The sequence below is a fragment of the Trachurus trachurus genome (genome assembly GCF_905171665.1).
Source record: "Trachurus trachurus genome assembly, chromosome: 6".
Lineage (NCBI taxonomy): Eukaryota > Metazoa > Chordata > Actinopteri > Carangiformes > Carangidae > Trachurus > Trachurus trachurus.
The window spans coordinates 24214394-24238118 of NC_139897.1; the positions used below are offsets into that span (position 1 = coordinate 24214394).

Consider the following 23725-nt stretch of genomic DNA (forward strand, 5'->3'; position numbering starts at 1 on the left):
ACATGTCTTAGCTGATTAAGTTCTTTCACTGGTAGATACTGTACCTTGGCAATGACCTTAATAAGAGCACAGGTGAAGTGTAAATATACTTTTCATCAGCTTCAATAAACCTGCAGACTGAGATAAGAGTGTAAACTCCAGTACCACATCATGGAGCTTGTATATATGGCACAGGAAACAGGATTCCTGATCTCATTAGACATATATTAGATCAGCACAGGAAAAACTGCAGGTCTTGGGTTTAATCAGCATTACACTCACTCCTCTTGACTTACTGTATATGTTATGCCACTGACTAAAAAGATTAAAAACGGGCCTTCTCAATGAGCACAACCTCCAGGTATAAAGGAATATGCATAAAATGATTTAGGGTTAACAATGAATACTGCCCAGATGTAGACTAAAGAAGCCTCATCATGGCTTGAGCCTGTGTTTTAACTCACAACTTATCTCAAACCAATAAAAGTCCAGTGTTTAATGTCCATACATGAAACTATAGAAAACAGCTAAATGCATCAGTGCGGAAAAGAACTCGGTAGACTTCGGCACTTGGTCAAGGCATTTAGGATGTGGGTGGTGGGGAGGTGTGTGTGTGTTATTGGCATGTCAACATCACAGCTCAAACTGACAACACAGGCCACGTCTGGAGTCCAAGCTGTGCAACAGTGCGAGCTTCGACACCTTCTATTACACACTCACAGAAAGCTACTAGTACACTCACTATGCAAACACGTTACCTTTCACATTACACACACACACACACACACAGTGCATACCTAGGCAGGTTTGTCCTTGGCTGTATTGTTTTCCATTGTTGTCAGTTTTTGCTAAATTTGATAACAGCGATAAATTAAAATGTTTCTCTGACAATCATTCCCTACAGTACATTGTAAGACATAAGAACTACACCTTATAATTTATTATTACTATTCATAACAGAATGTGGGCATTACAGTACAACTTCATTAGATGAGCGTAGTGTGTTTTTAAAAATGCCAAACTCTCCCTCAGTGAGGTCCAAGTGATTTCAGGGAGATAAATACCGAACAAATCACACATCACTCCATCTCACACCACACCACACGTACATCAATAATCTATGACATTCATTGGGACTAGAAAATATTCCTGACCTCTTTTTTTTTTGTCAGTGTTACATTCAAAACTGTTTAACAGTCAGCATCAGTAACTTCCTGCTTTTTGTCAGTCGGGCCACCTCTGCCTGGTCTTTGGCCTCGTCTTCCCTCTTTACTCTCGGCCCCTATTACATCACCCAGTGTGTCTGTCTGTTGTCATGGGGAGTGTCTCTGTCTCCCTCTGGTGCTCAAGGGTTGTACTTGATGGGTGGAGGAGAGGGGCGGGCGGGGGGGCACCGAGGTCCCCTCTGTCAAACTTAACGCATCTTGTAGTCATGAGAAATAGCTGCTTCACACAGCTGTCCTTTAAAATCCATCTCAAAGGTAAAGTCCAAGTCGCGCTGCAGGTAAAAAAAGAGAGAAAAGTGATGTAACGGGGGAAAAATGTTAAGATGAGAACAAGCGATTTGGTTTTTTGCATGTTGACCTGACAGGAGAATATGGTATTATTGAATCAACACAGATTGTTTGAGTCAGACACCACCCAGAGCAGTGGGAGAGGATATTGTCAAGGTCAACAATAGAAGCTGTTGTCTGTTTGTCTTAAAGTCGCCGCAGTGCTGCTGCCTGCTTGACCGCTATCCAGCACCGAGGAGAGAACAATCTGCCGTGGGCAGGCAGCTCAGGAAATGACTCATTTCTTAGCTGCTTGGCTATATGTAAAAAATAAAATGAAAAAAAAAGCACATTAAATCCTGAGCCCATCATCATCTGTCTTATAATTCCATACACTACTAAACACAATATGAACATTATAGCTTGTGCAATACTCACAATATTTTTCTCATTAGGCTTCATAGCAATGCTGCCCACAATCTCCTCTCCTCTCCGCACCGTCAAATAGTCCTCCAGGTAAAACACAGTCTGCTTCCAGTGGGTGTATGGAGCATCTGGAGCTGGGACAAACACACACACACACACACACCATTAGGGCAGCCTTTATATTACAATGCTTCACTTAACTTTGGATATAATGGCTTATATAACGGCTTCTTATAAAAATTCCTCAATTCTCGCCGTGACGGGCTGTGACAAGTGACATCATACAATGTTAGATGGGACCATAGGAGCTCGCAACACAAAGCTAAACTTAGTAAAAGATTTGTTAGCTTTAAGTAGTAACAATATAACCCCCTACAAATGGTGCCTTAAAGTTGCACTAAAAAAACTTTTTAAAGTTGGCAACACACCAACTCAATGTCTCGCTATCAAAGCAACAGTAAATACGTCAATGATGCGTAATTTATCCACCCATTTAACTTCTATTTACTGCTGCCAAGGATGTGGAAGTCCATTCAAGTATAGACTGGGCAGAAGTCAGAGGGAAAGGAGGCCGATGGGGCGTGACAGGTCTACCTATAGAGTCTCCTATCTACCTGACAGGAATGCCAGATAGAGAGTAAACAAAATGTACAGAGAAAAAGCAGAAGTAGACTAGAGGATTGAGCTGGTGTGTTTGTTGTGAGGAGCAGGTATCTCCCCCTGAGCTCAAGACAGCAGCAGGGAAGTCAAAGGCAGAAAGTGCATGACATTCCTGACCTCTCCCCTGTTGCTCGAGTCAATCTGCTCTCATTAGCATTTCACGCTGTGTCTGTTGTGCTGCCTTATGTGCAATCATCTGTCTGTGTGTGTATGTGTGTGGAAACATAGGTGGATGGGTGCACTGCAATGTGAAACCCAAGCCCCTAAAACAAATGTGCACGTTCCCCCAGTGACCATTCACTGATCGCTTGGCCGAGATTCAAAAGGTCAGCAGCACTTAAATCGAATTTCTGCCAGCTGTCCTGGGGCAGGTTGGTAGCTCTGCCTTTATACTGGAGCTCTTTGTGTGTCTATAGATAAAAAGAGACTGCCAATCAGCAAGGCTGCTGCACAGGCCCGGCTCTTGGTTTACGGGCATAGCTCAGTAAAGACGCTGACAAGTTAGCCCTGTTTCTTACGCTAATTCAGCAGATGAGACGGCATCTCTTCTGTCCAGTGTGAAATTAAGTCTTGGACCTCTACCTGCCTTCGTCCCCTTGGCTGAGAGTTGGTATTGTATGGGCAGTCAATCACACAATTTGGCTCTTTGTGCAAATCCATATCTTAAAGTTTTGGCAGACAAAGGCTGACACCGGAAAACTTTGCTTGACAGACAAGCTGACAGAAGATCAACAGAATGAAGGTGTGCTGGGACATAAAATCTTGAAGTTAGGAAACAATTTTTACTTTTTTTTTAATGTGGAATTGCTGATGTCATTGTTTTGAAAGCAAATGTGCAGTCATTCCCCACAGGTATTAGAAAGCCAAAAGGTAAACTGCTCAAAACAGCATTTAAAAGATGTATTTCACTACAAGACCACTAGAGGTCAGTCACACACAGCCTTTCAACACATTGAGCCATACAAAGCTCCTCCAATCCAGCACTATTTGGATCATATCAGCATCAGTCTGATCTGAACTGCCTCTAATATACCGTGACCCTTACCTTTAAAGCCTCATCAAGGACCACATCAGAAAACTTCTTTCATCTATGATTAAAGGTTTTTCTAATTATCTCGTGGGATGATGGCAAAGTGAATTCACTTAAAACACAGCCGGACTTTTTACCTCCCCTATCTAGCAGAGGTAAACCAGCTAACGAGCTTAGTTACTTCTATGAACACCACCCAGGCAGCTGCCTTTTCATCTTTTGATCCCAGTGCTCCTATTTCACTCCAGCTACATTAATATTGCAATTGATAAATGAAGCTGTCCTGAAACGGAGGAACTGGATTTTGGACTCAAGGGAGTTTTAGCGCCAACATTAACTGTCCCATAATTGCGAATAATGCAAACATTGCATACCATAAAAGTCCATCAGTATATTCTGCCCTGTCCCCTCATTAAAGCATGTTTTTTAAAGCAACCAGTAGGAAACATACTGTATCCCACAAACAATAGCAATGCGATGTTGGACACTTTCAGAAGCTTTCTGTCCGTCTGAGGTTAAAACAGTAGCTCACACATATTAAACTCAAGGGCCGGAGGCCAGATCTGGCCCACGATACAATTTTATGTGGCGCGTGAAATAATACACTGCAACAGCTAGCGTACAGTCATGACCAAGCAATAGATCAACAAGCTTCAAGGCCTGTCTGCTGCAACAAATCGACACACGGAAGTTGTCTCACTGATGCACACCTCCACTCTATCTTGTCAGTTTTAGTCTGGTCAATAAATGTCAATACTGTTTGGCCCCCGACAAACTTTGTGTTTAAAATTTTGGCCCCTTGTGTGATTGATTTGCTATCGCTGCAGTAGATTAATGTGGAACCGAGAGCAACCACAGCTTCAGGAAGGTATCCCCTCCACTTTCATTGACCTTCAGTGAAATACTGAATCTGAACACTGGAGGGCGCTGGTTCATTGCTGAAGTTTCACTCCCAAAAAAAAACAAAAACAGAAATGAAGAAAGTCTGAGTTTAGTTTATCATTAACATCACGTTAACAGACATGATGCAGCTGTAATCTGAGAGAAACCGGAGAGGCACCGTACCAGTGGAAAAACCCGTCTTCTTGTGACACTTGGTGAACTCGATGTTGAAGTAGGTGACAAGTGCGTGGATGTAGTCGTTCCTCTGGATCTGCAGGCAGAACGCTGAGGTGAACGACAGGTCCTCAGCCTTTACTGTGTAGATGTCCACCTCCTGAAAGAGTAAAGAGATGCACACATATGGACTCCATTAACAAAACACTGAGTAAGTACCAAATGATATCAAACATCGCCTCTTTAACCTTCAGTCTTAGGTATTTCCTTGGCGTACACAAACTCACACCAACTCTAGCTGTCATGGGAGATATGGGCTGGGAACCCAGTGAGGTATGATGGAGTGTACATATGGTACGTTTATGGAATAGGATACTAGGATTAAACCCTAACAGGATTGCGAGTGGGACACTCTGATTAATGGGGCATGGGATATACAGTACATCTTTCTGAGAGCTGGATATAAAGACCATTATTATAATAAAGAGAAAGTGGAGATTAACGTATTAAAATAAATAAATTTTCAACAAAGTAAAGATAGATGGGCATTAGATATTTGGAGTAAACCAAAGCTGCGCACATATTGTGAAATAAAGCATGTATTTGGCCCAGAAAGTTAGGCTATATTTTGTATAATTTGTCTAAAATGAAAAGATTCCTGTGTGCTCAAATTAGAGCCAGTTTACTTGGTCTTTAATTTAATTTAATTTAATTTATTTGTATCAGGGACAATGTACAAAATAACATTAGTCTCAAAATTAGAGAAGATGCTTTGTACCGGATTTAGCTTTAGCTTACTAGCTAAATCATATCAAGACAGGCAGATATGTAGGCAAAGCGGAAGAGGATAGAATTTGTACTTTGTGTGATGACTCTGTCAGACAAAGACTATTAAGTAAGGTAGACCCAAAAAATGAATTTGTGTGGTTGAACGACATGGAGAAGCTAAAGCGTCTTTTTCAATTTGATATATTTGCGTTTTATTCATATCTTGAAAAGGCCTGGGCAATGAGAAGAAGAGCTATATACGTACAGATGAATGTTGTTAGCAGTCTTCAAGTTAATGTATGTGCCAACAGGAAGGACGGTCTAGTTTTTTTGATGTTCTTAGTAAATGTATCTGGTAATCCCATATAGGACGGGCCACAGTGGTGGCATGACACGAAAATAAAAAATTCATTCATTCTTATGTGCTTTTCTTGCAACAGGAAGAGCTGAGTAACCGCAACTCTGATGCTGTGAAGCTTCTGCAGAACGACTATGTGATGTATGATGTCATGTACAAAACATAAAGGAGACCAAGAGAACTTCATCAAAGGACAAGCACGCCTTGCACCACACCACAAATGAGGCAAGTCTGTCTGCGGTCACGGTTGTGGGAAAAACTCTTTTGTCAGACTCCAGGTGTTTCATTCATGTATGCTGCTAGCAAGCCAAACATGTGTACGTCCCCTGCTTCCAGTCAGTTAAACAGGGTATCTGATACCTCCTCCTCCCTCTAGGTCCTGTTCGGAACATGCTGTTCTACACCTTGGTTCGCTGCCATATGAACAGCACTGCGACAATACATTATGTTAGCTTTGATAACTGAGTAATAGAGAGGGAGGGGGGGTGCAGCTCACCTGAAACCATATGCTGCAGGGTAAACATGTAGGCAGAGGTGTGGTAATCGTGTTTCATGTACCAGCGATGCTAATAGATATTCGCTGCCTGCTCATCGGCTTTGGTGCCAGATGCCACATTTGCTGTGGAGGAATGAGCCTTATGTTTGTTGGCGATAAAAACATTGCAATATTAATGTCACACCCCCACCCCCTGCTGTCTTTAAATAATAATTACTCTCATTAACATGTTTACCAGATATTTACTCTGGTCATGCAGTGTAAACTTCTCAAAGTCACATTTCAAAGTTTAGTACAGCAACATAACCCAGCCCTGTAATATTTACCCTCTCCCAATTACTCTAAAGGCAAAATAAAAATTTAAAGAGCACCATCATCATGCAGGTTGAATTATTTTCTGCAGGATTATACAAGATAATGGTCCTCGCCGTGTGTTGTTACCTAAAGTTTCAAGCAGCGCTGTAATAACACCAGGTCCTTGGTGTACTATAACTGGGTTGTACACCTTTAATGAGGTCATGCAGTAATCCATTTAAAGACAATAAAGCTTGTCAGAGGGGTAACAGTGTGTGTTGTAGTGCTTTTCCTCTCTCACAGGGCCGACCGATGAGCAGTCTTCCCACCAGCTTGATTACATCTCATGACTGATCACTTTGCCAGTTACAGTTGCATTTAAAAATGAATGAGTCTGTTTGTTTTTCTTTGTTGTCAATCAGCAGCGAAGGTGCACGGGGTGTGATCGTGATTGTGATCGTGTGGCAATTTTCCTCCAGGACGGAGGTGAGACAGTGCAGAGCTGTCTAATCAATGCCAGCGATAAGAAGGTCAGTATGACAAGGAGCACAATCAGAGGCCTGATCAGTCTAATCCACACAGTGAAAAACACAGATGAGGCCACACATCAAGGTCAAACTGGAGCCGCTGCATGTCACACAATATGTTTACCTAATAATCATTGTCAGCAGGTACTTACAGTGTGTTCTTATACCGATCAGGCATAACATTATGACCACCTGCATAATATTGTATCAGCCCCCCCTTTTGCTGCCAAATAGGCGACACACTTTGATGCATTATGTTATTCTGACACCTTTGCTATCAGAACCAGCATTAACTTCTTCAGCAATTTGAGCAAATGAGCTGGTCTGTTGGATCGGACCTCACTTGCCAGCCTTGGCTCCCAACATGTACCAATAAGCTTTGGCCCTGAGTCTATGGCCGGCTCACCACTGTTCCCCCCTTGGACTTTTTTTTCTTTTTTTTAGACATATATTTATTGTTTTTTAGTCATTAACATTAAACACTTGGAACATCTTGAACATATGGCAGTAATGAAAAAAATATTGATACTATAAATAATACTTAAAAGGACACAAAAATACAATACAAAAAATAAAATAAGATAAAAAAAAATAAAAAAAAAGATACATTAAAACTGACTAGTTAGTCAATGGATTACTGTGCAAAGAATATTAGATAAAAACAAAGTAAAAAAAAAACAAAACTGGGGGATACTGACCACTGCAGACCAAGAGAAGAGCTGCAGTTTCTGAGATGCTCCGACCCTGTCGTCCTTGTCAAATTCGCTCAAGTCCTTACTCTTGCCCATTTCTTCTAACACATCAACTTTGAGGACAAAATGTTCACTTTTTCTGCCTAATATATTCCACCCACTCACAGGTGCCATGGTGAAGTGTTATTCAGTGTATTCACATCACCTGTCAGTGGGTATTAATGTATATGTGTGTGCCGGTAATAATCAGTACTGAAAATGTTGATGAAGATGTCATTTCCCAGAGCTCTCAGTCATATTTCATGATCTTCACCAGTCCACTGATAAGCTACGATGGAAGTTTAGAAAAATATGATCAATATTTCACTGACCTTGACCAAGCAGGAGTTGGTCACCACCTGTTTTTGGTCCACTACGTCCACCAGTGGTTCCCTCATCGCCACGTTACGGATGCAGGTCATGTCAAAGCCATACACGTTTTCCCACCCTGTCAAATACATGATTGATGAATTATTTAAATATATGTTCTTTTTTATATGTTTGATGTTTATAAAATGCAAACATACTACACACTCTTATTTTTTTTCCAAGTTATCATTAAGTTTCTAGGATGAGAAAAGCCACAGGAGATGTGAATGTTTGGGCTGCGGCTGTTTATTCGCAGAGCTTCCCAGAGCGTGATGTGATCTGTGTGACCTCAGCGCTCGACTCCCTCTTGTTTGGAGAAATTTCCATTTTGATGGATGAAAGTCACATCGTATTGATCAGTAAATATGACAACCCCTTGAACACAGAGTCCACTCTTACCTGGAATGGCCTCACTGCTCGGGCTAAATCATCACATGAATTATTCACTAGGCTCCTGAAAATAGTGCGTGAGCAAACATCTTTGTCGTGAGCCCAGAGGAAGAGAACTGCTTGAGTGGGTTTTCGAGGGCTGGTGATAATGAACAGGTCACAAACCACCGGGGATTTTTGTAATGTACTGTATTTGCATTTCTTGCTTTAACTCGGGCAGCGTGCAACCCAGAGAAGCACTAATAACCACAGGATGCTCTCAGAATACAGGTCCTGCATTTACCTCAATCTATAAAGGTCGTCTCTGGACATTTGCCTGGAGAAAAGGAAGTTTGTGGTCAAGTATTTGCACCTGTCTTGCCACGCACTTCAGTCTGTACATGTGCAAACTTCTGAGATACAGAATAATGGCAAACTAAATTGAACTATCCAGGCGTGGAAGGCTTGTGTGTGACTTTCTGTGGATATTATCTTGTGCGTCGTGGTTGTATAATTTCCCACATGTATGGGGGAGTGCGGGTAGGAGGCCCATGGGCTACGGTTCTGTTTGCCTTGTGTCATCCTAGGGTTGTGCACTGGCTTAACATTGACTTTGGCGCCGTTCTCGTGCTTTTGTGTCCAGCAGCAAAACATCGCCCACAGTGCTCCTGCTGGGGTTTTAGAGTGGGATGATACAGAGATGGAGAGGCTTGTTGACTTATAATATCAATTATCGCCCCCAGTGTTGTGCCTGAGGAAAAGTTCAAAATCATTTGCGGAGCTGGCGAGCCCGTGTTACTGTACTGTACGAGCGCAACATGCAGTTGTGTGTGAGTGCGATGCGGAGGCGTGGAAGGATGATGTTCAACATCCGTGGTTCATTTATAATGTAGAGACATAATCTTGGTCATAGCCATCCAAAGAGCAACCCCGAGCAACACCGGCACAGTGCAGGTAAGTGGCATCTCACAGTACAGGTTCAGGTAGTGGGCACACACTCAACTCCCACACACACTCACTCACACACTCAACTTACAGTGTATTTTAAAGTCTTTGTACTGCCTGTCCTCGATGGCCACCACATACAGAGAGGCACGGTCAGGAAACATTAATCCACCAGGTTTCTGTTTGACAAATGAGGCGAGGAAATAACTCAGCAATTAATCCTGAACACATTAAAACAAGTCCACATTACAGCTCCGGTGGCGACATTTCATTTCTCAGCCAAGAACCAGTTGGAACTATTGAGGCGTTATTGTTAATAACTACAGGACTATAATTATAAGCAATGATAAAAAAAAATTGTCAAGCAGAAATATGAGGTAGCCGGATAAAAATGGAAAAATCCTTCCAACAGTATATTTATGGAATAAAAAACATATTATTCCTAGTTTTAGTTTTTATAAAAATCTAGTTTAACAATGAAGTTAACTTATCTTTTGCCGTTAGCTGTAGCATTACTGTATGTTAGTAATACGCATCTCTACAATATGGCATATTTCCCCAGTAAACTGTGCTCTCTTCTCTACATATTTCATCAAACTAATGAAGCAATGGCACATATATTCACAGTTATCTGAGTAATTAAAAAAAAACAATAAGAATGATGATTTAAAAAATACTTTTTGGATTAAGAGTAATGGGCTTCCATATAAACAACAAAGCAAATAATTAAAATACATATTCATTCATATTCAAAAGTTAGCTAATTTCAGATTTAACTGATTGTTTTTTTTTCTAGGATATTTTTTTAATTTGGTGGGAAGTCATTCATATTCAACAAGCATGAAAAACACTTTGCAAGGACACAATGCTTCTTTTTAAAGGGTCATACAGTAAACTGTTTTAAAGAGCCATGGCCCCTGATTTAATTTTCTATGAGGTTATCTTCTCAATTATTTTTTCGGACCTAGAAATTTCTTATGGGTTTTAATAACAGAGATTGTTTTGTTCCAGGCTGTTACTCCTCTGTTGTTATTATAGGAATACATGAACGGACAATATCATGGCAAACACTACTACTGATACAAACTCCACTTATCATACCAGCCACTTGTCCCTGGCAAAGATGACGGTGTTGAGCATGGACTCATAGAAGAGGCAGTAGCCCATCCACTCAGATATAATGATGTCAACCTTCTCAACAGGAAGCTCCACCTCCTCCACCTTACCTTTGAAGATGGTGATCACTGAAAGAAAGAAAGAAAGAAAGAAAGAAAGAAAGAAAGAAAGAAAGAAAGAAAGAAAGAAAGAAAGAAATCCATTTGTACATTATGTGCAATCATGGCATCCCTGCTGTTCGTATGGTATCAGCCCAGCTGGGACCTACTTCACATTGAAAGAGTGGATCTTTGCCCTGACTGTGATTAGCTGACTCCGGTTTTGTTTGCTCTGCTTTGGCAAGAAGTTATTGAAGAGTTTCCCTCGTGATTCGAGTGCCTGCTGATTACTTTCTCCTCATTCACAGTCTAAAACCCAGAGAGGATTTGCTGTTAACTCTCTTCTCAGTCAATGTTAATTGGTTGATGCGCAGCAGTCGTTAGCTTGGCTTTAAAAATTTGCTCTCAAACTTGCAGAGGTGTTATACGATACAACATACGCTTTGAAGTTGCACCAGTTGAAAGCATTTTTACGAAAATGAATGCAAATGAGCCGAGCCAGTGCAGTGAGGGATGTCAAACAGATTCTGAGTCTGACCATCCTCTAAGATCAGATCCCCTCCCTCCTCTTCCTCTCCAGCCTCCTCTCCCTTCCCCTCATGTCTATCACAACAGTAACCTGGGCTGATGGATGAAGTGCAGTGTCATCGAATTGGAGAGATAAGGAACAGCTGCAGCTCTTACCGCTGTCGAGGTGGTTGGACTTGATGATCCTCTCTGAGTACTCTGATATACTGGAACATTCAATCTGGAAGGGAAAATGAAGAAAGGGAAGGGAATTAATCGACCCGCACATGAGGATCTCGGATAGTTTGGAAAGAATATCTGTAATGCAACGTCCACTGTGCTTGCACTGACATGTCCTCAGTTTCCTTACGAGGCCTTGTGAAGGTGACGGTGACGGATATAATATAATAATATTGGCAGAGGAGGAGTGGTAATTGGGTCTGTTCATACTAAACTTACCAAACCATCACCAGAGTGTTGTCACAAACTAAACAAGTCATTTAGTTTTCAGCAGTAGTTTTTAATTATTTATCAGTGTCATATCTCCTGCTTGAGTTGAAGAGGTTGTCCCTTATGGACTAGTACTACACTATTTTATATAATTAAAGTCATGGCATCTTCAGTTGTACAGTAACTGCTAGTCTTTCAGGACCTGTAATCTTTTATTTATGTAAAACTACAATGACAGCAATCTCAGGATATTGCATTATAAGTGCAATCCCTGCAAGAAAATTCCTTCTTCAAGTCAAAATCCCTCTTTAGTCCAGAATAAACTGATTTGGATGGTAACCGATTTTGGTTAGTTTTGGTGGAGCTGCTAATAACTGATATAATGTGAAATGTGACAGTTGGTCCAAGCTGCGTATCTCCTTTGTAAAAGGGCATCACAAGCTTAAAGGTTGGTTTAATGTGTAACTGTGTCATGTCAAGTCTGAAAGGTGAGTCGTTGTAAACTAAATGCAGAGTAAAAAAAAAAGAAAAGAAGGTAGCATAAAAATGAAAACATTTAAGTAAAGTACAACTATGTCAAAATTGTACTGGTACTTCCACTACGCTGGCAGGATTATGTTTATCCTGAAACCTTGGTGAAAGAAGCAACATGTACTGTACATTTCATCTCGTCAGTGTTCCTCATTCGATTTATCACAGGCCGGTCCAATTCCTCCTGTGATTTGGAACTTAATCCAAAATTGAGTCTTTACTTTTAAATCATTGCTCCTGGCAAGATAGTCTGTCCAACACCCACAAGGTGATCTCTGGGGTTGGAAACAAGATCAGTTTTGTTCAGTCTCTCTCTCACTCTCTTTCTTTCTCTGTGCATGACTTCCATCCCAGTCCTGAGTAAAAACACTGTCGGTTTGCGCTCGCCTTAGAAAAGCTCTGACATGTATTTCAGCTGTAGACGAAACTCTTGTGATGACTTTATTCCCTTTACACCAAACAAGGCTGCCAGATAGAAAACCTGGCAGCCTGGTTGGTCGGGGGGTCAAATACTGAGCAGCGTTTGATTGGTTTTTATCACTTACAGTACGTTTGTGACTTGTGAGCCTGAAGGCAGCAGCTGCTAGTGGAAAAAAAGAAAAAGAAAAGGGATCATCGTCTGGCTTCCTGCACTGAGGTGAATTGAGCGTTACAAGAGGTGTCCTGGAGTCAGTTTTAAATTAGTGGGGGGTACCAGAAGATACAGGGAATTTACTCTCTCACTGAAGCTGAAGCCGAAGTGCTGCCACAGCCTTTTTTATTTCAAGTAATTACTTTAACGATTAGTCACTATTCATGTCCAACCAGCCATTTAGCCACAACGAGACCTTGAGCTTTACTTCCATTACTCTTTTGACATTTCAGTGTTCTTCTAAAAGGTCCATCTGCTTCTTTTTTTTTAAACGTTTTGTCGCCTTTTCTCTTCTTCTTTTCTGGATCTTGAGCAGAGCTACTTGCCTGACATATTATTTGTGTAACTTCCTGCTCTGCCCACCAACGCACAGCACATGACTGATTTATTGAGGTGCCACTGCCAGTAATAGCGGAGTTATAAAGAGAACTCTTAGTCCAAACCGAACAAACACAAAATAAGGACACAATTCAGCAGGAGGCACTTGTGAATACCAAGCTTTTATAGAGAGTATAGATTTTTCGCATGAGTGTGCACACACACACTCTGTTCAATTTACCACGGGACCTCTGACTGTTTGTCGGAGGTGTGTGGACTTATTCATGCTGCCAGAGAAATCCATCTGGTCGTAATCAAGCAGAGGACTTTTGAATGAACTCTAGGTGCTCTGGATCATAAAAAAAAAAAAAAGAAGCAAAAGCCAGGCTGGGACCCTTGTCTAGAGAGCAGAGCAGGCCTAAAAATTGAAGCGCTCAGCTGTGCCTTGGACTTTCATTGAAGAATGAGGTCTACGGGGTCTTTTATTTTAGGGGCAGGAACTGATTAGACATGCTTTATGGGCAAGTCACCGACTGTGAGGTGGACAAATGAAGGGGTATTTTACATTTTTGGTTGCAGAGTGAACTTCTGCTTCTGCTTCTGCTTCTTGCTGAGGTTTCTAGTTTCCCCACTGAGTATGCATACAGGATGCAGGACTTCACATTAGCTCTCAGCCTCCCTGGAGCAGCCGCTGTTCTCTGCTGCCTATTAGCAGAGGACCTGTCGGTCGGGGAGGCTGCCGGTGGCGCCCACAGCCTTCTGACGCAGCTGTCCATTAAAAATCAGACTGTATCAAACTGTGTAAACAAACAGCAAAACTTAATGTTACAACAGATGTAGGAAGACATGCACTCAGATGTGTGTGTGTGTTGTGCTGTCACTGTCAGTTTCAGTGTGTGATAATAGGGCCTGCCAATGCCAGCCCCTCTAATTGGCAATGATTCCTCATGTCTTGCTGAATCTCTGTGAGGACAGACAGCCATTAGCCATGTGTCCATCAGAGTCACGCTTCAGTGGCAGCAGCACTGAAGCCTGGAGGCGTGTTTACAGTCAACACCCCCTCACACGATGCCTCTTCTTGCACCTCTCACTATAGTGTCAGGAAGAGTCACTGTCACTGTACTCAGCCCTGCAGGCTCCCACTAGGCCTCTTCTCCAGAGACACAGCAAGTACAAGTTTGTAACTTCACCCAGGTGTCATGGCACTTCTTCTCCCCCAAGCCCGAGCTGTTAACCTTCCACTTACAGTACACAGTGTGCTGAAAACAAGTAAAGAAGGACCAGAGTGCATCCTGTGAAAGTCTGGATAACAATAAATGTAAATGCAAAGTTGAATCTCAAACTGCAATGTTGAGTTACATACACATATTGATAAATATTGGAAAGATATAGGGGATTGGTTATATGCAATACTTAATATAAAACATGAAATTGTTCCAGGCACACAACTTAAGAACACACTCCAAAAGACACTTTTGCATCTTCACTTTTTGTCCAAGAAAAATATGTTGTTTACATTGATAAGACTATACAGAGGAGTATTACTGTAGGGCCACTCATGAAAAAAAAAATGAGAGGAGGAATAACTTTTTTCATTATGCACTTCGAGAATAAAGTCGAAATGTCGAGAATACACTCCAAGGATGTTGCATGCAATTGTCAGTCACGCTCCACTACTAATTTGATGGACCAGTATTTCGACTTTATTCTCGACATTTCAAGTTTATTCTAGAAGTGCATAATGAAAAAAATAATTTTAAATTCATGAGAGCCCTAATACTCTTCCGTACTGCAAACCTCTGACAAAAAGTAGAATAAAATTGAACATACAGGAAGTACAGTGCATGATTAAGGTTACAGTCCCTATTACTATATTGGTATTAGAGTAGCAGCTATAGTGTTGAGGTGTCTAGTGGATCATTGCTAACTATAGAATGTGTTCATGTATAACTAATCAGACAAAGGGTAGCACTATAGCTGCAAGTGCTTCAGTGTTAATGATGTTGTACTGTATAGGAAGGAATATAAGAATTGGATGCCACCCAATTTTCATATTCATCTATGTTATGTGTGTTTATGATTCAGCAGCAGCAGTCCTTGGGAGTTGTGTTCACATTCAGGCCCAGTCATGCTCCATCAACTCCTCCTTGAAAATTATCCATCTCCCTTCATGTGTTCGTGAGAGCAGCTACAGCCTGCTTCACGTGTTTCAGTGTTTAGTGAGTGGAAGAGGACAGAGCCACCTTCAGAGACAGAGACAGAGCAAGACTCAAGGCAGTGGAGTCGCTGTCTGCCCAAAGGGGCCTTCAAAGCTACAAACCCCAGTGACACTTTGCTACACAGACACAACTTGACACACAACTTGTTTACTGTGTCTTTTCAAGTTTTCAGAGTGAAAGCTCAGGGCCCTTTAACTGTTGAAAAGGGTAAGCTGCAAAATTACTAAATGATTTTATTTCTCCTGTGCTGTGCTATGGACTGGGTGTAACCAGCAGCTCTTTGCGACAGGTAAGTCTCCTTGTCCATCTCCTTGTCCATCCATCTCATCTCTAAGCTCTGCCAACTCTTCCTTGTCTTCATCCAATCACAGCCTGACACGCCTGGCCTTGAGCCAATCGCTTGTTCAGTAAGCTGTCAACTTTAAACATGTCCTCTCTCTCTCTCTGTCTGCTGTCATTCAGCTGTCGTTTCAGCACCGGGAACATTTCATGACCTGCCTGAAGTTTACCCTCTCATGAAGACGTTCTCATCCTTGCACTCCATGATCCCTTATCACCACCAACCACTGTCTCTCTGGGCTCTGAGGGGAGGTTTCCTCTAATTGGAAGGACCTCACACCTCTGGACTGCTTTCCATGGTGATCCACTTCCAGCTGGGGTGTACGTGCCAAAGTCTGTTCCATCTGTTCACGGTAAATTACATTGCACTTGTAATTTTTCATATTGTTTTATTCCTCTTGCTCATATCTCCTGATTGAAATAACAGCTTTGGCAATTGGTTGCATACACTCACTGCAGATTGTCTGGGTGCGAATAATAAGCATTTTAATACTACTGCACTGCCACTGTTGGACTTGTAGAATTTTCTGTTATTTAATAGATAAAAAATACCAAAGCATATAATGAGGAGATAAACAAAAAAGGGGGAAATTATTCTAATTTTCGATTGCTTTACTCAATTTCAGCTTTCAAGCCTTAGAAATTATTTTTTATGTTAATCATTTACTTATGGGATACAAATCATGGATATGAAATGAAGGCATAGTCTATCCGGATGTCTAGCTCCCTGACATATGGGGTTTAGTAGCACCAAAGAGTCTTTTATGACCACTTGGTGGATCTGGAATTGAAGTCATCACTTTTTCTTTGGGCTCTAATAGAGTCCATATGACAGGATGATGTTCTCGTTGGCCCACAGCCCAGTCCTTCCACTTTTCATATTGAGCTTTAGGTATTATGAAGGTATATGAGTTTTTTTTTTTTTGGTGCGGAGCTAAAACTGAAGGGATTTAAGTCAAAAGTGAACTAAATCCCTTAAATCTTACGCCCATTTACGCTGCTAAGAACCCCTCCAGACGGACAGCACCAACACAAATGTGAGCTGAGGCCCAAACCGGATTGAGATTTCACTTTTTAAAAGCGGGATGAGAGAGAAAATGAGTGAGGCAGCAGAAGAGGGAAGGGAAACAAACACAAGACACACAAAAGGCAAACACACACACACACACATACACACACATATAAACACATAATGTCAACCAGTGGCACAGAACAACTCTCTTGGCAGTTCTGAGTTAATCATTCCTCCCCCTGAAGCAAATATGCGCTGTCTGAAGCAAAAAACTAAAAAAAAAATAAGTTCCACGTGCTTATCCCAAGCTATTGGAGTGTGTATCCGCCCGGCATGTATTCTCAGACATGCTCTGACTAGCAATTACCTCTGCTCCGGTATACGAGATAACGGTGAGAGCTCTCAAATGGCCACGGCTCAGCCTGTCAACCTGCCTGAGAGGCCACATGGTTTTATCACCTGCCTGTCAGACAAGATATTTCTTGAAGATGAGAAGTGAGTTGGAGGAGGACGGTTCAAATGCAGGTACAGAAACCAGTCATACATGATGTATCCTATATGTGTGAACGGCCTGTCAGGTCCTTGATGCCTCCGTATGATAGGGCTCCTCCACTGAGAGGAAAGGCGTCTTACCCCGTACACGTGCTTGGCCCCCGCCTTGGCTGCGAACATGGACAGGATCCCAGTCCCGCTTCCGACATCCAGCACTATTTTGTCCTTGAAGACGTGCTTGTTGTGGTACATGGAGTTCCTGTAGGTGAGCGTCCTCACCTCGTCCTTCAGCATCTCCTGGTTTAACATAGGACAAATAATATCAGGAGGACGCTGACTTCTGCTAACCCCTGAGGAGAGAGACAATTTATTTTGTTGAATTAAAGAAAAAAACATTGTCTGGACACTGGGAGTGTGGGTTCACTGTGGTATATCTGCAGCACAGCAGCGACAAATAACACACACAGGCTTCACCTAATCTCACTCTATTCCACCGAAGACGTATGCTTCTACATTCAAATCCATGCCTGGTGTTTCTGAATAAGCCTGCAGGATCAGCCTGTCTGCACCTTTTCCCTGTCTCTGCCTTTTTCTTTCTCTCTCTCTCTCTGTGAGTGTGAATAATGTTCAGAAATGACAAAAATACACCGACCTACATTCCAAAAATATAAAAAATTCATCTTGCAGGTCACACGAGAAACGTGCTCTCTTTTTTTTTATGCCGCCTCTAACTCCTTCTCTCTCCCCTCTTTAGACTGCCGCTGAACCCTAAGGGAGGAGGGTAACCACCTAGAAAGACAAGAAATATCAGCTCCCGAGTGGTGGAAATAGGAGAGACATACTGTAACGACAAGTGGTGAGTAATGTCTCACTGTTGAAAAGTTTGAGGATTTTTGAACACGCACCAGTCGAGTCCAACACTCTGCTATGTGTGGAGCTTAAACATGGCACCTGCCCTGAGCTGAGCCTCCCAGGCACAAACTTTCTCTCAGATCTCCTGTCCTTTGATGAGACTGGCTGACCGAAACCACAATCACGGCCCTAACCATCCATCACATTAAGCTCTTGGTTGTTTGAGGTTGCCGTGGCAGCAGCACAGATCGTGAGGGTGAAGGAAAAGTCTCACATCATTAAATCATCATCAGTCTAAAAAGATAATGTTTAAAACAGGAAAAGAAGCAAAGGAAACCAAACCAACCATCTGCATTTGAATTTCATTGGTTGTGTTTGATTTCTTTGTTTAACTTTTAGACTTTTGGACATTTGCAATTTAGCCATCATCAGTCCTGATGGTTTTTATGATGATGACATTTTATCCGGAGAGTTCAGCGCTGTGATGTGCAGTCACTGTGTCTCTGCCAGAGGTTCACTGAGAAGCCACGCCAGTGATCAAACAGGAAGTCATGAGGTCTAACTGTATTATCTGAGCCATTTATGGGGGGGGGGGGAGGCCATGTAAATGTCAACTACATCTGGTTCAATGTTAATCTGTTGCATCTCTGAACAGTTTTACAAGCACAATTGCACAGGTGCATTCAATGCTGTTTACTGACTGGCTTCTCATATAACATCCGCTGTGAAGAATAAGATGTTAGTTTTATGACAGATTGTGTTCCATGTTTGCATTTGGTGAACAACAATATGCATGTTTCACATCTGCATAATTATGACTGAGAATAACACACCACAAGATTGATTTTCTCTCTCTCTCTCTCTCTGTGATAGTTTCTACAGACGTACCTCATGGATACCAAAATGGGCGTAGGAGTCAAAATAGTAGTCCCGTGAGGTCATCTCCTCTGGACTAAGGAACTTGGACATCTTGCCCCGCCCCGGACAGCTCGGGAGGCTGGCGGCGTGGGGCGTGTGCGGTGGTATAGGAGGCCGCTGCGCATGCTGGAGGGAAGGCACAGGCTTGGGCAACGAGGTGGGCTGTGCCGACTGTGATGGTATTATGCGGACCGGCTGTGGCTGCGGCTGCGGCGGCTGCACAGGGAGAGATAAAGGAGAAAAAGACCTCTATTAAGACGGATGACTGGGTTTTGATCAGCATAGCACGCCAAATAAGGATGTGACAGCAACCCAGAGGGCGTGGTTTGCATTCAAGGACATAATTGGCTTAGACTCATTATCAATTCCCCTTAATATTTTTTATCTGCCCTCGTGCCTCCCGGCTCATCTGTCAGCCTGCAGCTCACTGAGACCAGAGAGTCCAGCTGAGTCTGGAGAATCACTGATCACTCACATACAGTCTGTCTGCACAGAAGGTACATCCATAATGCCCCGATTATCACCTCTAAGGCATGCTGGGAGAGGTCTAGTCATGGAGTGCGTGTGTGTGTGTGTGTGTGTGTGTGTGTGTGTGTGTGTGTGTGTGTGTGTGTGTGTGTGTTGGTGTGTGAGTTTGACAGAGAGGGAGAGGGATGGAGAAACAGCATCTCAGTGTCAGGCCAAGAAGCCGTTCTGGTGTTTATTCTCATTCCAACTTTCTAGCTTCTATAAATACATGAAGGTGGACAGAAATATGTGTTGTTGGACAGCTGACAGGGATATTTCAGTATCATAACAGGGTATCTATTTAATATTTCAGCAATAAAGTCAGTTTTAGTTTATGAAATTGTAGCAGCAAACACATCTTCTCCTTTCTACTGTTATCGCTTCTTCAGTCTGCATCTACTGTATCAGTCCGATCTTGCGTCACATTATGAAACATGCTGCTAGAATTTAAACTAGTTTTTGTGTGTTAAAGTTTTGCCACTGTGTCTTTGAGAGCAGCAGTTAATGTGTTGCACGTATCGTCACCTGTAACTGAGGGATTCCAGCTTCACTGATGAGACAATGGACAACATCCTCTCTAAATATGAGGTACCTTCAGTGAATGGTTTCACTGACACATTTATCATTCATCCTTCAGTTTATTTTAATAGAACTGACATAGAGCAGAGTCAGAGAGGTGGACAGCCTCATTAATAAATGAAGTCATACTGTTGTGTGATTTACAGCGACAGCACTGTGTGGCACATATCTGCTGGACATGAAGCCAGATCTCTTTCAGTGGAATTGATTTTTCCGTGCACAAGTCGATTGCCCTTCTGTTGCTCCTTCTTCTCCTCTCACCTGGATCCATCCATTCAGAATAACTATCATTCACTATTTATTTATTTATTTTTTTGCTCTTCCCTTCCGCTGCAGCACAGACTAGGACACGGTGTCCAAGAAAAATGTGTGAAAACCCCAGGGCCACAACAACACGGTGGATCATGATGTTCATATAGGTTCGACAACACCATACTGTGAATGAGCTCTATGATGACGCCTGATCAATTAACCGCAGCTTCTATGTGAATAAGAGAATTTGTGGTTGAATAAATGAACAGATGATAAAAATCATGCAAAAATGTAAACCTAAAAAAGCCATACACAGGCTGTGACATTATACTCTGTGCTCGGTTCAAAGAGTCGTAATAGTTATATAAAAGGTGACACACTTCACGAGGGTTTGACTTTTAATTTAGAAGCAAAGACCAACTGTTGAACTTCTCTTAATCCATTAAGCCACGGAGTTGATCTGCAGAGAGTCAGTGCAGTATCAACCTACTATTTCTGCTATAGATAATCTCTCAACATGTTAATCATTAATGACACCGTGCTTAACTTTAATGTAATGGCCTGAATATGTGCTATAATTAATCACATGTTTCCATTAAGTATCTGACCTGAAGTGCATCATCAGATCAGAACAGATCTTAAAGAAGAAAAAACATAAAGCAATAAATGAATAAATCAGCATTTGATAAACAGCTGGCTGGAAGCCAACGCTCAGAGTCAATAATTACAAGACAGGGCCACAGAGGAGGTGATTAAGGGTGCCAAGTTTAATACAGAATCAGAGGGTGCGGCGCAGAGAAAACAAAAATCACTACGGGGTGTCATTATGGGACAGATTAAAGTCGACTTCACAGTCCACAGAGGAGAAGCAGCTGCAGTGAGTGTAACTGAGATGCCCTGACACGGGACAGAGAGGGTGGTGGTGGTGATGGCGGCGCTCGTCCTTGTCCTTGCTGTTGACCCTCAACCACACATCAACACATCTGAGCTTCTATTTCAGACTGGATCCTCAGCTCCACACTGAGCCCAGACTTGATATTTGAGAGGGACCTTCACTTGGGTAATTGGTGAGTGGGGGACACACTCACTTTGGGACAAGTCTAACTGCTGGAGGATGGCCTCTGTTTGTGTATTGTTACTCCTGTGGTGAAGTCAGGGGAGTTGGCTTGTAGGTAAATGGGTGAACTGTAAAAATATCACATGCAATACTTCATGGCTTTCTGCAGGGAAAGATTTTAGTCAAAGGAAATCTGCATTTTAATATTTCAGATCACTGAAAAAAGGCTGCTTTGATGCTCCGCCATTACACCTCTGACAACCCAAAACTGCAGAGAGCAGCAGTAGAAGAGAGAGCTCCATCCATTCATCCATCCATCAATACATTTATCTAACCAACCGGTGTCCTCTTATTATCATGTATCAGGTTCCTTCTGCCCTGAGATGCACGAGCCTATTGACAAAAACACAGAGTGTGAGGAAGAGGGGCTTCTCCCGTGAATAAACTTGCTTTGAGGAAACGTTTCCTGATGAATAATGCAGGAGGTAAGCAACACGAGGCAATCTACAACTTCACAGAGTGTTTGAATCCTCTAAGCAGCACTTTCGTATAAATCAGCAATCTCTCCTCCACAGTATCCAGCCACTGTGTGAATACAGATTTGGTACGGGACTTAATAAAACATAGGGATCATGTTGTTCTCTGCTGAATGTGCAGCCTCCAAAAAAAAAAAAAAAAAAAAAAAGGAGAGGAGAGGAGAGGAGCCAGAGGTGAATAGAGTCTACATTTGGTGGGGGAAATTGCAGTGCAAGGTTATGAAGGGGCAGTGAAAGCTGGACTTTAAACTACAGAAGATACTTCCTTTCTTCAGGAACCCCCCCAATTTAGAGTCCCACTGTGGTCACAGACTACTAGAAACACTGTTTTTTGCTCACCCTACTCTCCACATCCCCGCGCTCCCTCTGCAAGGTGCTGCTGCTGCAGTACCTTGGACAGCGCAAGTTAATTCCGATCCCAGTGCGGCGTCAAGCAGCAGCACTCACTCCCCTCCCGTTTTCTCCCATCCATTGCATTTTAACGCAAATGCATCTAGATGGTTGTCTGAGAGAGAACAGATAGTTTTGGCTCCATCCTCCTGTCACTGTCCTATGTGGTCAAACAGAAGTGAAAGCACACTCCAGCTCCAATGCACATGCAGCGAATCTAACCTCGGGACAGACAGAGGAGAACAGCAACAATGATCCTGTCGGTGCAGTCGGTGTTGGGGACACTCGGACATCCCTCGCGCCTGCTCGGCACAAAATCCCTATTATGTCGAGTGTGTGTGTTGGAGGGGATAAACATCCTCATTCATCACAGAGACTAATTACTCCAAGATTGCTGTCTCACTATCCGGACAGTCAGCAGCATCCTGCATTTTTGTCCGGGATGCAACTTCTACTAAAGGTAGGACACGAGCTGCGGGGTGCGTTCAGGACTCCGAGGAGGAAGAGGAGGAGGAGGAGGGGGGGTAATAAACTGAGCTTTTACTTATAGGAAAATCAAAGGTGTCTGTCACACTTACCTCACTGCTTTCAGACTCCGCCATTTTTCTCCTGAGGAGCATGCAGCGGGACGAGTGCTTAATTCCCATAAGAGCCAGCAAAAAAAATGTGCTTGCACTTGATAGAAGAAAAGAGAGAGAGGGGGGTAAAAAAATAAATAAATAAAAGAAACAACACGCTCCTCCCGGTTCTCAGCCTCTTTTGTTCTTTATCATCAAATAATTCTCATTCACATCCCAAACTGCAGTGTTCTCTAGAAATTACAAGACTGTGAAGAGACACAGAAGTAGTACAAGAGGTCCCAAAAGCGTCGCAGCCACTGTTGCCATAAAGTGTGGTGGGTCCCATGGTGCAAAAGTTTGCAGTCCACCGGTTCCAGATGAGGAGAGGAAAAGGCATCACTAGGCATCAATCAGCTGAGACTGAGAGAGAGAGAGAAAAAAAAAGGTACAAATGTAGGCTAACGTCCTATCCCATGACCTGGAGAGCGCAGATATGGATCTGAGATCTCAGAAGGCTGCAGCGCTAAAAGCGGATTGTCATGAAAACACAGTTTTAGCCCCAGTTTGATTGATTCCTCCACCGCAACATTGTTTCTAAAAATAGTCGGCTACCAATGCAGCCGCTGCTGCCTCACTCACACAGTGGGAAGACTTGCTGCTGAGTACATGCACAGAAATCTGATGACTCTCATAACGTGCCCACGAATTTCTTATCAACACATTGCCACCATTAAAGTCCTCGTGTGGCCATCAGCTTTTTTTTCTTTCTTTTTTTAATGAGGAGGAGGAGAAAGAGGAGGGGTGGGGGCTCTTCCTCTGGAATCAAAAGCTCTTTGCGCCATTTATTCGCTCTCCATCTC

At 42.5% G+C, this 23725-nt stretch overlaps 1 protein-coding gene across 7 annotated transcripts; it reads right to left on the reverse strand.

The window, feature by feature from the left end:
- Positions 1-1393: 1393 nt before the first annotated feature.
- LOC310987984 (protein arginine N-methyltransferase 8-B) lies at positions 1394-22952 on the reverse strand (the record flags this gene model as incomplete). Of its 7 annotated transcripts, none has more annotated exons than XM_083974461.1 (10): positions 1394-1477; positions 1911-2032; positions 4654-4804; positions 8151-8266; positions 9593-9680; positions 10603-10745; positions 11400-11463; positions 17356-17511; positions 18955-19179; positions 22884-22952. In XM_083974461.1, the coding sequence occupies 10 exons, from the start codon at positions 22950-22952 to the stop codon at positions 1394-1396; spliced, it is 1218 nt and encodes a 405-aa protein (XP_083830587.1). The 7 variants fall into 7 exon arrangements, with proteins under 7 accessions (XP_083830587.1, XP_083830586.1, XP_083830585.1 ...); XM_083974460.1 differs by having other exon boundaries at positions 18955-19185; XM_083974459.1 differs by having other exon boundaries at positions 18955-19191.
- Between the last annotated feature and the right edge of the window lie 773 nt (positions 22953-23725).